The sequence below is a fragment of the Lipophrys pholis genome (assembly GCF_963383615.2).
Source record: "Lipophrys pholis genome assembly, chromosome: 8".
NCBI lineage: Eukaryota > Metazoa > Chordata > Actinopteri > Blenniiformes > Blenniidae > Lipophrys > Lipophrys pholis.
The window spans coordinates 29,947,696-29,962,401 of record NC_137630.1 but is presented as its reverse complement, the minus strand read 5'-3'; the positions used below and the strand labels follow the sequence as shown (position 1 = coordinate 29,962,401).

The 14,706-nt window shown below is 42.0% G+C and overlaps 1 protein-coding gene and 1 long non-coding RNA gene across 4 annotated transcripts; one reads left to right on the top strand and one right to left on the bottom strand.

Annotated features, from left to right (window-relative positions):
- Nucleotides 1-75: 75 nt before the first annotated feature.
- Nucleotides 76-8,630, top strand: eps8l3b (EPS8 signaling adaptor L3b). 3 transcript variants are annotated; one of them, XM_080468820.1, is made up of 20 exons: nucleotides 76-288; nucleotides 995-1,068; nucleotides 1,242-1,357; nucleotides 2,211-2,275; nucleotides 2,362-2,520; nucleotides 3,288-3,431; nucleotides 3,590-3,675; nucleotides 3,758-3,858; nucleotides 3,948-4,066; nucleotides 4,418-4,547; nucleotides 5,410-5,480; nucleotides 5,558-5,632; nucleotides 5,753-5,898; nucleotides 6,284-6,461; nucleotides 6,655-6,689; nucleotides 7,022-7,109; nucleotides 7,349-7,465; nucleotides 7,555-7,643; nucleotides 7,984-8,116; nucleotides 8,202-8,630. In XM_080468820.1, exons 2-20 carry the CDS (start codon nucleotides 1,031-1,033, stop codon nucleotides 8,241-8,243), a joined length of 1,932 nt encoding a protein of 643 aa, XP_080324946.1. In that variant the 5' UTR covers nucleotides 76-288; nucleotides 995-1,030; the 3' UTR covers nucleotides 8,244-8,630. The 3 variants fall into 3 exon arrangements, with proteins under 3 accessions (XP_080324946.1, XP_080324947.1, XP_080324948.1); XM_080468821.1 differs by having other exon boundaries at nucleotides 89-186; XM_080468822.1 differs by having other exon boundaries at nucleotides 140-288; nucleotides 995-1,109.
- A 3,894-nt stretch (nucleotides 8,631-12,524) lies between these two features.
- Nucleotides 12,525-13,597, bottom strand: LOC308113570. Its single transcript, XR_013935568.1, has 4 exons — nucleotides 13,548-13,597; nucleotides 13,429-13,455; nucleotides 13,207-13,229; nucleotides 12,525-12,791 (listed from the first exon to the last, which is right to left on the bottom strand). It is a non-coding gene; the product is annotated as an uncharacterized lncRNA (long non-coding RNA).
- Nucleotides 13,598-14,706: the final 1,109 nt, after the last annotated feature.

The following is a 14,706-nucleotide window of genomic DNA, read 5'->3' as shown; positions in this document are numbered from 1 at the left end:
GGCGCGCTGCTCCTTGGATGACGAGTCGGGCCGGCCCAGTTTTCCTGCGGCGCTCCCGTCAGGCTGCTGCACTTTGATCCTGCTGCTCTCAATCGTGGGTGGAGGAAATGCTGCGGGGAAGCTGATCGAGGAGCAGAACCTTCTTCAACGAGTTAAAAGGACTCGATTCCTGAGAGGAGCGGACCGGTAGTAACTCAACTCTGTCAAGATCTTGTGAATATTACAACAAAAAAAGGTTGAAGTAGTGTTCACTGCCAGGCGGAGGTGGAGGTGGTGGTACACCCTGTTGTGAGTAAATATTTGCTTTTGCTGAAAGTGAGATGTTTCCTTTGTCTTTCGAACGTAAACTTAACGGTGAAAGTTTTAAGAAAAAAGAATAAAATGAATTACATGTCGATTATTCAACAGCGTCTGTCACTGATTAACTGTATTTGGCCTAAATGCTTTGTTATCATTTCTGCAAATGAAACCTCATGCTGAGTTTTCCGTCCGTCATAATTGACTGATTCCATAAATGTGTTTCGACATATTGGCATAATCCAGCACAGAGATTAGATCTAATTCGGGGTCTCTAATCTTTAATCTGCTCACAACTTCTTCTGAAAAGTGACACCGATTAGTCACAATAATTCACAGAGCTCTTTAACGTAAAGAACAAGTGATTTAGTTTGTTTTTAGTTATAAACACACAATCTGTGCATTAAATTCAGTTTATGAAACATTTTCAATAATTAAAACGAGCATTTGGTGGTTAATACTTTAACAATGAATGTGAAAAGAAAATACTGTCAAAAGGTAAAAACTTCACATTTGTGTACATTTTAATCCTTAAAAAGTTGTTACAAGGACCATTTGTGTATTAGAATATAAAGTATTCAGCGGGACATATTACTGCTCTATCAGTCACAGCTCTGGTTTCATTAATTGAATGTTTTTCGTGTTCAGTTCAACTTTGTGATTAAAGCAAATCCTCGAATCTGACCTTGTCTTTCAGGTCTGAGCAGCTCCAGGTGTTTCTTTCTCATCAACCATGTTTGGGAACTCGGGGGCGTTCTCCTACTCCCCGGGGTGAGTGAGACCTCCGGGGTCAGGGGGTCAGCTGATCTCAGGTGTGGCTCCTGACCCCAGTTCGTCGCCCTGCCCTGATAAAACACATTATCTGCAGGTTTCTGCTCCACTGAAGGTTTTATGGGCGACAGCCAGCCACGCGTCTGCGTCACCCTGTGCGAATCTTGTTTCAGAGGTTTCTCACCGGAAGACTTGCCCCAACACCGACGGGCCGCTCAGCACGACGAGCTGAAGCCGTCGCCGATGCAGAGAAATGGCAACCTCAGGCCCAGCAGCAGAGCCATATACAGTACGTCCACGAGGAAAGATCCTCTTTAAATGCAGCGCGGAATACACAAGTCAAACGACTTTCTGATGAAGCCGTAAATTATCCTAATGGATAATAAATCAGAGATTCCCCACCACCAGAAACTTTCATGGAGGCGGCTCGCGAAAAATAGACGAGTCAGCATTTAATTCATTTATGTCACAAAACTATTAAATTCAAGCGTTTACGTTGAAATGTGCAAGCAGCGGGAGAAAACATGGCGGGAGAAAAAGATGAACGTGTCGAAGAGAAACGGCGTGTACGAGGAGAGGAATATAGAATGTTGCTTCATTGAAACAAGGATTGGAGCTGAATGCAACGTTAGTGGTGAATAACTGAAGCTGAAGCAGCCCCAGACCTCCAAACACCTCCAGACGGAGAGAATCAGAGAGAATTAACTCCTCGTTACACAATATAGCAAACTGTATTTCACATTAGTGGAATGAGGTTCCTTAAATTTTCTTATTTTTTTCGGGGGGGGGGGGGGGGGGGGGGATTGTACACTAAAATAAAGAGTTTCTCTAAAATGTATAAAATAAATTAATAGATAAAATACTAATAAAATGAAGTAAGAATACAATAATTTGTTGGAAAATGCTTCTTTTGTTGACTTTTTTAACGGCGTCCCAAGTTTGTGAACATGTTTCACTGATAAAAATGTAAGACGAATAATGTCATTATAGTAGTGTAAAAGCTCTGACTTTTGTTTTATTTGATTTTTTTTTGATGGGGGGGTGATGAATATTGACATTGTATGGAACGAGAGTATTTGCCTGCATCCTATATCCTAAATATATGAAAGCACGATGCCTGAGGAGGTTTTCTGTCCCTTCAGTGCAGAGGAAGGAGTACTCAGAGAAGCTGAACGGCCCGGCGGAGACCTTTCATGTTCGAGTGGAGGTAAAAGACTTGGCCCAGAGCCGACGCAACATTAAGAACCCCCCCGCCCCCCCGCCATTCTCTCATCTCCGGCTCTGTCCTCGCAGCATCTCTTCACCAGCGAGCTGGACGGAAAGGACATGAGGACACTGGACGACTGCGTGGCCAAGCTGAAGGTCCTGGACACCAAAGGTCGCCTGTGGCCTCAGGACATGATCCTGGATGTTCAGGGTGGATATCTTCTGCTCAGCGACATCGAGACCAAGGTGGGGACACGGTGGGGACACGGTGGGGACACGGTGGGGACACGGTGGACCGGTTGTTGGTGACCTTGTGTCCTTTTGTATCTCTTGCTATATTTCTCAGCATCCTATCTTGTATCGCTCATCTCATATCTCACCTATAATATGGTATCTCATATCTCTCATCTCATGTCTCATATTTCTCATCTGTCATGTGTTTCATCTCGTATCTCTCAACCAATATTACTCATCTCATACCTCTAATTTCTCATCTTTCATGTCATAGTTCTCATGTCATGGCTCTCATCTCTCGTATCTCTAATCTCTAATCTACTATAGATCATATTATATCGCTCTCATCTCAGGTCTCATATTTCTCATGTCTTATAGCTCATCTTTTATCTCATGTTGCTCATCTCATGCCTCTCATCACATATCACTCATATCTCATCTCATGTTTCACATTTATCATCTCATATCTCTAGTCTCACATTATCTATCTCTCATGGGGTAGCCCTCTAATCACGTCTCCTCGTGTCATATTTCTCATCACATATCTCTCATATCTCATATCTTTCATCTCGTATCTCTCAACAAATATCACTCATCTTATACCTTATAATTCTCATGTCATAGTTATCATGTCTTCTCATATCTCTTGTATCTCTAATCTCATGTCGAATATATCTCGTATGATATATCTCATCTCATATCGCTCATCCCTCGTCTATATGATCTCATCTTGTACCTCTAATCTCATGTCTAATATATCTCATATCTCTCCTCACCAGTCCGAGCTGGAGGCGCTGCCGTTGAGCTCCATCATCCAGACCAAAGCTGTGCTGGACAGCTGTGCCTACAACTCTCTGCTGACTGTGACGGTGAAGCAGCGCAGCAGAGTGCAAGTCTTCATGTTCCAGTGTGAGGAGACCAGAGTGAGTCCGCACACTCTCCACACACTCCACACACACTCCACACACTCTCCACACACTCCACACACACTCTCCACACACACTCTCCACACACTCCACACACACTCTCCACACACTTTCTAATCTGATGTCTCCAATAAACATCTGATCCGCTTCAACAGGCAGATCTTGTGAAGAGTGATCTGGACAAGTTGGTCAGCAAAGGAGGAAGTCATGTTGAACCTCACAGGGAGTCGCCGGACATCAGGTCCAGTGTTAGAATATGAGAAAATCAGAGGACGTAGGAATCCTGCAGTGGATTCATGACATCTGTGTGTTTGTGTTTTCAGGAGAAATCTTGAGAATATCATTCGTCAGCAGAGCTTCAGAACTCAGCCAGAGAGGATCCTGCCTCCGGCCGACGAGCCGCAGTGGAGCAGCAGGGAGCCGGGTAAGAACAGCCGCCATCGTCCACACATGGACATTTTCAATAAAATGATCGAATCATAAGATTCATGATTCGTTCTGTTCTTCATTCAGAATATGCATCTATTCCTCGGAGCTACACCCCTCAGGACGATCCTGTGACGTATCCCGAGCGACGCAGCAGCCCGGATATGTTCTCTGCCCCTGGGAGAGTGGACGCAGAGCTGAACACGGTCTGTGATGTCATGTGACTGGGCGTTAACGCCGTGTCGGGGGGGGGTTCAGGGAAAATGAACAAGGAAAGATAAGAGCTACAAAACAAGACACGGTCAACAAGCAGAAACGGTCTTATCAGCCATGATTGTGAGGTTGATGTCATTCACTCGTTCACATCCTTCAGCGCGGTGGGAAGAGGTTCTGTTTGAAGTAGAACCTGGATGTGTTCGCTTCGACACATTCGTTTCCCTCCTTGATGAACCTGCCACTGAGGCAGTACTGCTCACGTCTGCATGTTTCAAACTCTCCTCCTTCTCTCCTCCTTCTCTCCTCCTTCTCTCCTCCTTCTCTCCTCCTTCTCCCCTCAGGACATTTTCAACCATGTCATATATGATATTGAGATCTTCATGGCCAAAGTGGCGGCCGCGGGAAAACCGCCTGCTCCTGAAGAGGGAAAGCGCAAGAAGAAAAACAAGAAGAAGAAATCAAAGAAGAGCGGTGATTTAAATCTAGATTAAATTCGCACAACCACTCATGCCTGTCCATAGTGTAATAATTGTCAGTAACATAATCGTTTTCGCCCTTTTAGATACACAAACTGCACAAAAACTGCATTTAAAAAAGATATATAGATGAGATTATTTTGTCAGTGAGTCAATTATCATGTTACATTATTGGCAGGTTTTATGTTATGAATAAATGAATGGTTTATTTCTGGTCATGGAAATGACAAAGAAAAGGAATAGGCTGAAAACCAATGTAAATATTTCATATAATAATAATATTAATATATATATATAATATATCCTATCAATTCTATGGAATAAACCTAGAATATGAGCAAAATACAAACAAAAGAAAAAAATATTAATTAATAATATAATAATAGATTATATTCCCTTTCAATCATCATCAGTATGAACTGTGATTCTGAATTATTCTGTATTTTACAGACTTTTCTTTTTTTTTAAGTTAACAGAGAGTTTTAACTTCCAGAACACAAACATGCATATTGTATATCATTTCTCACTTTACTCCAAAATAAACATTCCTCCTAAATAATATTTATCTTCTCTGAGTTTAAAACACCCTTGAATACACACAGGAAAGCTTTTTTTCTGAATCCGATTTATCATTTTTAAATACACAGAGTCTGAAAACATAAAGGCGCCGGACCGTATGAATTATAGACTCAAAATAAAATTATTAATCAACCTAATTGCTCTTTTCTGTTATTGAATCTAATGGTTTCATACACAAACCTCAGCCCACTATAATGTATGCGGTGTTGTTATTACGTTCTTGGTCGTCGCAGCAGGAACGCGGGAGAAACTCGTATTGATTTCTTTTCCATCCACAGCTTCCAATCTGCCACACTGGGAGGAATACGCCTCCTGCCTCCAGAAAATCAAATATGGATTTAATCTGCTGGTAAATACCTCAGTGTCGTGGTCCGAGTGCTTCGACGGTGTTATGGACCTGAAGGAACTCACATTGTGATGTTGCAGGGTCAGCTGGAGGGGTCGCTATCCAGCCCCAGTGCTGCCGAGTACGTCCACATCTTCTTCACCAGTTTAGAACAGGCGAGTTGTTTTTGGTCATTTCAAGGCACTTTTACACTCGAGTTAGGTTCAGACTACGAGACTTCCAGTTCCACCGGTCGGAGATCCTGGTTCTGAGAGAACGTCCACTCTCTTCTCCAGATCATCGTCCGTTACCCTGCAGAGATCCCTCCCTCCGTGGTGGTGCCCCTGCTGACCGACGACGCCGTGGAGCTGCTCGAACGGGTCGTGGGCCCGGAGGAGAACCAGCTCTGGAGGTCTTTGGGAGACTGCTGGAAAGTTCCCCGGTAGGGTGTTGTTGTTGTTGTTGTTGTTGTTGTTGTTTTTTAAATGAATAGAAAAAGAGGGCAGGTTTCTGTCGATGTCTGACAAAAGAAAATGGCAACGGAAAAGGTTTTATCAATTTAAATGATTTAATTATACACGTATCGTGTAGAGCTTAAGAAGTAACATGAACTGTTCAGACGGGATGGGTCGGTCTAATGAGACTCATCAATTTTAATAGGGATAAACTGATCCAATTCATCTGGAGTGAATTTTATTTTATATATTTAAGATTCATTGTCCTCGACGTCTCAGAGAGATGATCACACCAGGCTGCGTCTTTATTCCCCACAAACCGTCTGGATGTTGCTCTGGCTGACGGGTCCTGGTCCTCCTGCCTCCTCACAGGTCCAGATGGCCCGACAGCAACGTCTCGCCCTACATCCCACAGTTCTACGACGGCTGGCAGCCGCCCGCCCCCACATACGTCCCCCCGTCTTACCACAACAGCCTGCCGGGCCGGAGCGACGCCTTCCCGAATGATGGTGGCCGCACGGTTGGAGGGATGCAATGGCAGCCGGACGAGGTGCGAAGACCAACTGTAGAATGTTGCGCTCGGTGACTGAAGCACAGTAACTATTCCTCACTAGTTCATGTTGACCGAAAGCATCGGCGTTGTAGAATGTTCTGGATGGTGATATATCTATAGTCATGTGCCAGAGGAGGGATGAAATCAACAACAGAACATTACATCGTGATCTATTCTATGTCTCCTTCAGCCTGTTCACAACCACTCATGGGATCCGCCAACACCGTAAGTGTTTCTGCCCGACAGTGAATATACTTTCTCCACTACAAGTCATATCTGCGTGGCAGACACGACTTCACCGTCTCTACGTGTGTGTTCTTCTTATATGTTCTTAGATCGTAAATGTGGTGTTTGTCAGTACCCATTGTAAAGTCAGTGGCTTTTCAAATGGAGAGTAATATTAAGATACTTTGCCATATAATGTGTGTGTGTGTGTGTGTGTGCGTGTGCGTGTGCGTGTGCGTGTGCGTGTGCGTGTGCGTGCGTGTGTGTGTGTGTGTGTGTGTGTGTGTGTGTGTGTGTGTGTGTGTGTGTGTGTGTGTGTGTGTGTGTCCCAGCGAACCTCTCCTCTACATGCGTGCCATGTATGACTTTGTGGCGAGGAACAACCGTGAGCTGAGCATTATGGCGGGAGAGGAGGTGAAGGTGAGACGAAACACACACACACACACACACACACACACACACACACACACACACACACACACACACACACACACACACACACACACACACACACACACACACACACACACACACACACACACTCTCACTCAGAAGTGACTTCTGGTAAACGGCTCGATGCATTAATGAACTCTCGATCAATGAGTTCCACACGTCCAGCGTGTGACGTGGATAAACTGTGTTTTTGCGTTCTGGTGCAGGTGATTCAGAAATCCAAGCAGTGGTGGCTGATTGAGAACTCGCGCGGGGAGCAAGGCAACGTTCCACAGAACGTCCTGGAGCCGGTGAGGGGCGGCGGACCGCCGGAGGATTTCCCCGTGAGTTCCGTCTCCTCCTCCTCCTCCTCCTCCTCTTCCTCCTCCTCCTGTTTCATGTGTGATGAAGTCATTCTGTCTGGTCCTCACAGCCGCACCCTGGCAGCAGTGTGACCCTGGACATGAACTCCTCTCCTGCAGAGGTGAAGGCCTGGCTTCGACACCGAGGCTTCTCCAACATGTGAGTGACGCTCGCCGTCGTCGACTGTCCCCTGTAGAGGCGAATGAGGTTGGACATTCTCAGAGGTGCCAAGTAACTGAGTGCATGTACTGTGTTAATGTAGGTAATTGATTCAGAGTTGCATACATAACAGTGGAAGACTTCCTCTTCCAAAATGAAGATCTCGATAGGATTTGTGGGGTTTTCGGCACGCATTTAGGCTGCGTTCAGAATCTGCTGTGTCTGTGTGAGCTGGACGGGCTCCGCCCACACATGCCCATCTTGGGAAAAGGAGGAAGTACTTCCTCTCGTGGTGCCATGTGCCAGAGCAGAGATATTCTTTGTTTTCTGTGTTGAGCAGCACGGTGTCCAGCCTGGGAGTCCTGACCGGGAGCCTCCTCCTGGGAATGAACAAAAATGAAATAAGGACCGTGTGCCCGGAGGAAGGAGGAAGAGTCTTCTTCCAGCTTCAGGCTGTTAAATCGGCCATTGCAGTAAGTTAAAAGGCCTCGTCGTATCCACGTGCAAACCGCAGCTCAGTAACTGTCAGTCACCCCGATTTCGTCTGTTTTCCTGCAGCTGGCCAGCGAACCGTCAGACATGTACAACGGCTACTACTAAACCTCGTCCTCCAGCTGTGGGATCAACATCTAAAACTGTCTGTTTTGTCTTAATGATACTGTTTAGAGCATGGATTTACTACAATTCCTAATTGTTTCAGGAAAAAAAACCTGTAATTTGGTTGTGTGATTTATCAGCAGCATGTCAGACACTCCAGTTTTACTCTTAAAGTTAATATATTTTTTGCTTGTCTCAAGTCAATGAAAGTCTTTGTGCCTGTGATTCAACAGAAATATCCAAAGTTATGTCATGAAATACAAAGATATGACTTTTACATTTTGTGCTCCATTAACTTACATCCTCTGTGCTTCTTTTATTTTGTGTCTCTCTGCTAAGATTTACTGTAAAGAGAAATTTCTTGAATAAATCCACAAAATGGATGAGCCAAAGTCCGAGTACAAGATTTACTTTATTTGGTCAAACAAGGTTTTCTACATAAACGATTGAGTAGAAGAGTGTCCACATCTTAACAGTATTAGTGCAAATTATCATTTTTCCCTTCCTCCTACATCAACTTTGAAACAAAGAAATATTTGAGAAAATATGTTGGACGTGACTAAAAAGACATGAAAGTCACAACTTTGACGGAGCGCTGTTACTGCGTCTGTGTGTGAACAGTGATATTTCAAGGCAATGCGTTCGGGCCTTTCCTTTAAACGTCAATGAGGCTACAAGTCACCAAAAACAAAGATTTTTGTAAAATTCATTCTTGGCGTTTGCATGTAGGCAGAGGGAGTTTGTGTTTAGGGTTTTCCAGGTTTCTGATTGGCTAGCGTGGCTTTGTGCTTCACGTTACTCTTAACAATGTTCTTATGTGGGTTCGTGGAATTGACTTTTTTTTTGTTTAAGTAAACGTGGAAATATCAATTTTTGTGAGTATCAGTACCCGGGTACACGTCAACGTGGCCTTACTTGCATTGTTTGGACACTTGGTGGCGGTAATCAGACATATATATATATATATATAGAGGGCGTAGCTGACAGGAAGTGGAAGGCACTTGTAGCGAGAGGACACACAGTTCTCACTAGAGCAGAATTAATCATCAACTAAACTGCAAGTCGACTGAGTGGAAATTTTGTGTGGGGGTGTGTTGGTTCAGTCCTGCTCCACCTGTGGATGCTCCACGTAATGACAATATTTCAATGTTGTTATTGAAAACGATGGAGGAAGTTTCTCTTTTGGCCACCAGGTGGAGCCAGTATTGACTGTAGCGCTCAGTGTCTGATGTTTATCAGCAATAAATCTCTCTTTTTTTTTTTTTTTTTACTTGTTAGAGTCACAATTTGCTGTTTCTGCTTATTTGGAGGACAGACTAGAAGTTAAAGTGAGTTTTCTTATAAAAAACGTCACAATCTGAAACTCTGGGAGCAAATTTCAGCAACATAATCTGCAATTTCTTTCATGAAAAAAGATAGGATTGGCTACGGAAGAGTTTTAGGGCCACTGAAGAAAAAAAAAATTCGGAGTCTACAAAAAAAAAAAAAAACCTTCGTGGCCTCATAAAAAGTCGAAAATCAAAGTTGAGATATTTTTTTCACGGAGAAAAAAAAAAGAGTCGAAAATCAATGTTGAGATTTTTTAGGGCCACTGAAGAAAATATAAATATAGGAGGTAAAAAAAAAAAATCCTCATGTACTTCAAGAAAAAAGACGAAAATTTATGTCAACTTTTTTTTTTTCATTATGCTGACTGCTTGTACAAAATGTACGGAAGAGTTTTACGGCCACTGAAGAAAAAAAACAATTCGGAGGCTAAAAAAAAACAAAACCTTGGTGTCCTCAAAAAAAGTCGAAAATCATATTCGAGATTTTTTTTTCGGAGGCTAAAAAAAAAAAAAAACCTTTGTGGCCCCAGAAAAAGTCGAAAATGAAAGTCGTGATTTTTTTTTTTTTCACGGTGGAAAAAAAAGTCCGTCCCTCCACATGCCAGCGCGTGTGACTGCTTCCTCAAAATGCAAATCAGGCGGTTTAATGAAATGATGAAAAGATGCTTCAGGACAGAATCTCGCTCATAAACACGGTGCAGTTATCATCAGTATCAGGATTATAAGATATATATATATATATAATATATATAATATATGAGACAGAGCAGCCTGCTGCCTGGTTCCGTCGCAGAAGTTCGTCGAGTACGAAGGACAAAGGCTCGGATCCCGGGCTGCTTATTTAAATGTTCTTATTAATCAAGGAAATCCTGTGTAAAATCCCACGTCCATAAGCAGCAAGCAAAAAAATCTCGACTTTGATTTTCGACTTTTTCTGAGGCCACGAAGGTTTTTTGTTTTTTTTTTAGCCTCCGAATTTTTTTTTTTCTTCAGTGGCCCTAAAACTCTTCCGTACATTTTGTACAAGCAGTCAGCATAATGAAAAAAAAAAAGTTGACATCAATTTTCGTCTATTTTCTTGAAGTACATGAGGATTTTTTTTTTTTACCTCCTATATTTGTTTTTCTTCAGTGGCCCTAAACAATCTCAACATTGATTTTCGACTTTTTTTTTTTCTCCGTGAAAAAAGAAATCTCGACTTTGATTTTCGGCTTTTTATGAGGCCACAAGGGTTTTTTGTTTTTTTTGTAGACTCCGAATTTTTTTTTTTCTTCAGTGGCCCTAAAACTCTTCCGTAAGCTCCTAAACACGGTGCAGTTATCAGTTATCATCAGTTATCATCATCAGCAGTTATCATCAGCCTGCTGCCTGCTTCTGTTGCGGAAGTTCGTCGAATAAGAAGGACAAAGACACGGATTCCGGGCTGCTTATTTAAATGTTCTTATTAATCAAGGGAATCCTGTGTAAAATCACACGTCCATAAGCAGCAAGCAACCCGATATAGTCACAATTACGTGATTTAATGTGGTTTCACATCTACGGGGGAAATGATGAGGGACGAGGACCACGACAGAATCCTACGCAATGTTTTAGAAATGAGGCCCCTGGTGAATAAAGGCGATTCAAGATCCTGCTTCATCCTGCTTCATCCTGCTTCATCCTGCGGTGGATAAACCAAACAGCCACATTGATATGTGTTCATCCATGCCTGTTCTGTGGAACTTGATTCGAGGTTTTCCTCTGATTTGCAGAAGTTTGTGTTGACGGTCGATCTCCTCCTCCTCCTCGTACTGGACGATAGTTTGTTGAAACGTGGTGAAACTGCAGGTTTATTAGTCTCACCAGGAATAAAAGGAGATCGTTTAGAATGGACTGTCCTGTGATTTTAACAACTATTAATTTAATGGTCCTAATCTTTGTCACATACAGTCTTGTGCGTTTCTGACGACTTCATTAAAACTGGTCTTCCTGCTTGCAGCACATTAAACACACATTCCGGGGCAGAATCACTTGGATTTGAGGAATGGATCAATGTGTTCTGTTCTGTCAAGTTAAAAGACTTCCTGGTGAGCATTCACTGGATTTATCACCTGTTTCATTATTGCAACTGATAATCATGTTTGGATGAACACCAGAACATCTTCATCGTCTGTTTTAGTCGATTGTTTTCAAATAAACCTTTAGTTTGAGAAATGGATGACACGTTTTGATGAATGGAATCAGTTTCCAGACACATCACACATCTCACTAAGTTTGGGTTAGGGTTGGAGTTTGGGATATTCGGCTTCCGGGTTCAATTCCAGGACGATATACTGAAATGCACTATAAGCAGGCGTCGTTGAGAGTAAGGTCGCCGTTCTGAACACAACTCCAACCTTCCTCGGTTTATATAGTCGCAACCGCCACAGATCAGGCATGCAAGCAAAACGTATTTCTCCCTGCGTCGAGTAAAAAAGACTGACATTACAGCTTCTCACCTGTGTGAACAGAAGACATAGTTAACGTCACATGGGGGGGGTTTGTTTGAAAGTGAACAACCAGTGTTTAAATTTGAGTGAATTGCAAATACATTTCAATTATATCAAATGGCTCATATTTATAAGAGCACCAGTGGTTTTTTTTTTGGGACAATGTCAAAGGAGGCGGAGCATTTTCAATCTCTGTTCCTAAAATAACAACCTGCCTTTACATATAATCTTAATTCTAATTTTACTCATCGTCTTTGGTGTTCATGAGTTTGATTTGTTTCTACCAATTGTGCAAGTTTTATATAGCACGCTTATGGAAGTCTGCCCAAAGCATTTTAGCTGGGAATACTCCCAAAAATACTTCATAGATTAAAATTCATTTTGACAAGTTTGTGTGTTTTGGTGCAGCGTTCTGGTCCGTCCAAGACGACCGACGTCACAACCAACACTGGATTCCTAACACAGTAAAACGTGACCATTTTCATGACTTTGTAAACCAAAAACTTTTAATCACAGTATTAACAAAAACAAAAACAAAACAAAGGGTGAGGAATTAGGAACACAGAGTCCAGAAAGTCCCAGTGCTCGACGTCCAGCAGATGTGGAATGGCGCTTCACGGCGCTCAACACGGGATGGTCCTCGTCTCCGGCTGCGCTCACAATCACAACGAATCGTCAGAACCGTGGCAGCCGCGGGGGGGGAAGAGACGGCCTACTTGGACCTCTGCCTCATCTTTCTCCTTTTGCGCTTCAGCCTGGAACGCAAACACAAGTTAGTCAGCAGGAACACAGAAAAATAAAAAAAAAAAGTTTGTGAGGCGTTTAAGTGAGATTATTGAATATCTCAACTTTTATCGATGGATATGCATTTGGTGTTGTTCAGTTAAAATATTAAAACTCAATACTAGGTTCGAATGTACTGTGATTTGACCACATCGGGCTGCAGTAACTTGAATGTCAGATTGAAGAAAAACAACGTTTCTTGCATTTTCAGTCAAAATGGTTTAAAACAGCAAACGTTGGCTTTGGAAACTGGACTTTCTAGAGAATGTGTAATCAACGCGATTAAGTTTTCAATAAAGAAAACGTGATGAGGGCATTTATGCAAAATTCTATTAAAACTGATCACCCAATTACTTCAGGGGAGAAACGTGTTGGAAAAACACTTACCTGCGCATGCGCTTCTTTCTCCACTACGGAAAAAAAAAAAAAGAAGAAAACATTGATTTCAGGATAGATTTTTACCGTGAAATGACTTAAATTTACTTGCATGACACAACATTTGCAAATCTATTCGTCTGAACAGCTATATCATGTATAGCCGTGTAGCTAACAAATGTTAGCGTCACTTGAAAGGAAATTTATGCAATTTAAAAACCATGAAATACAGACCTTGGCCCTCATATCGACGAAGGAAGCCTGCAAAGACAGATTTAGTGTTACAGATTGTTCGGATTAATCTCGAAAGACGAGGATTAGATTGGATTTTGGTAAGGAATGTTTGCACTCACCGACTGCTAGAAAATCGTCTCTACCAAGGGCGTCACATTCACGCGACGACAAATTTATATGGGCCGCATGACGTCACTCAGTAAGCGACGCAGTTTATTATAGGAAATGTAGTTTTCCGGTCGGTAACGCGTTTTTGTCGTTATTTATACTTTCTAACTTCAATAAAATGCAGCACAGTAGATCATCCGGCGCACGATAAACACGTTTATTGTTTAAAAATACCCCAAGGAAAATTATGAATTCATCAAAGTGTAAGTGAAACTTGTGTCAAAGGTACGACAATGGCACCAACATGGAGAATAAAAATATTTGAATAAATCTAATGTGGTGTAGGAATTTAAACAATATATCAATAAACTTGCATGAGAAATAATTTGATAGGGATTTTGGAGTTTCGAAACCAGTGTTGTGATAAACTTTTCCTCCAAGATCTTACATGTATTATTTAATAAATAAAAACAAATAGCATTTTTTTTCTTACTTTGTATATTTACAATGACCAAGAGGAAATTAGTGCACAGATGCTTTAGTATTTTTCTTCCAAAAATCTTTTTGGGGTCAATATAAGGATGCAAATAATCATTCAAACTCTTGAGTTGATCGCTTAAAAAAAACACACACACAAACACGAAATGTAAATTAAGTCACCAATCGCCTAAAGTTCAACTTTTCCTGAGTTGTCAAGAAGATTGGGTGACATCGTAGAAATCTGACTGAACCATTTTCTTTAAAAACCCCTGCTTAAATCCATATGTCAAAGGAGTAAAACAATATTTTGCTGTTAAATATTTTTCTTTTCCACGTCTCCTATGCTTGACCATGCGGAATTTTTTTTTTTCTGTAATCATACCTTGAGATAACTGTTGTATTTGGTGCTATATAAATAAAATTTAATTCCTTCTTATACCCGATTCATCCAGATTAGTTGAATCTAGTGAAAGATTACTAGCTGAAACCGGAAAAAAGCAGGGTGCAAAGTTCACCGGTGCACTTAAGGTTAAACATGGAGCTACAATCCTCCCTTCAGTCACCTATTAACCTCACAAGTACATTCGTGTAAGGCAGCCAGAGCACCGGTCACTCTTGTCATTTCATCGTGAGATGAGTGTGCAAACCACTGGAGCATGTTTCAACCATCATCTGAACCACAAACAAACC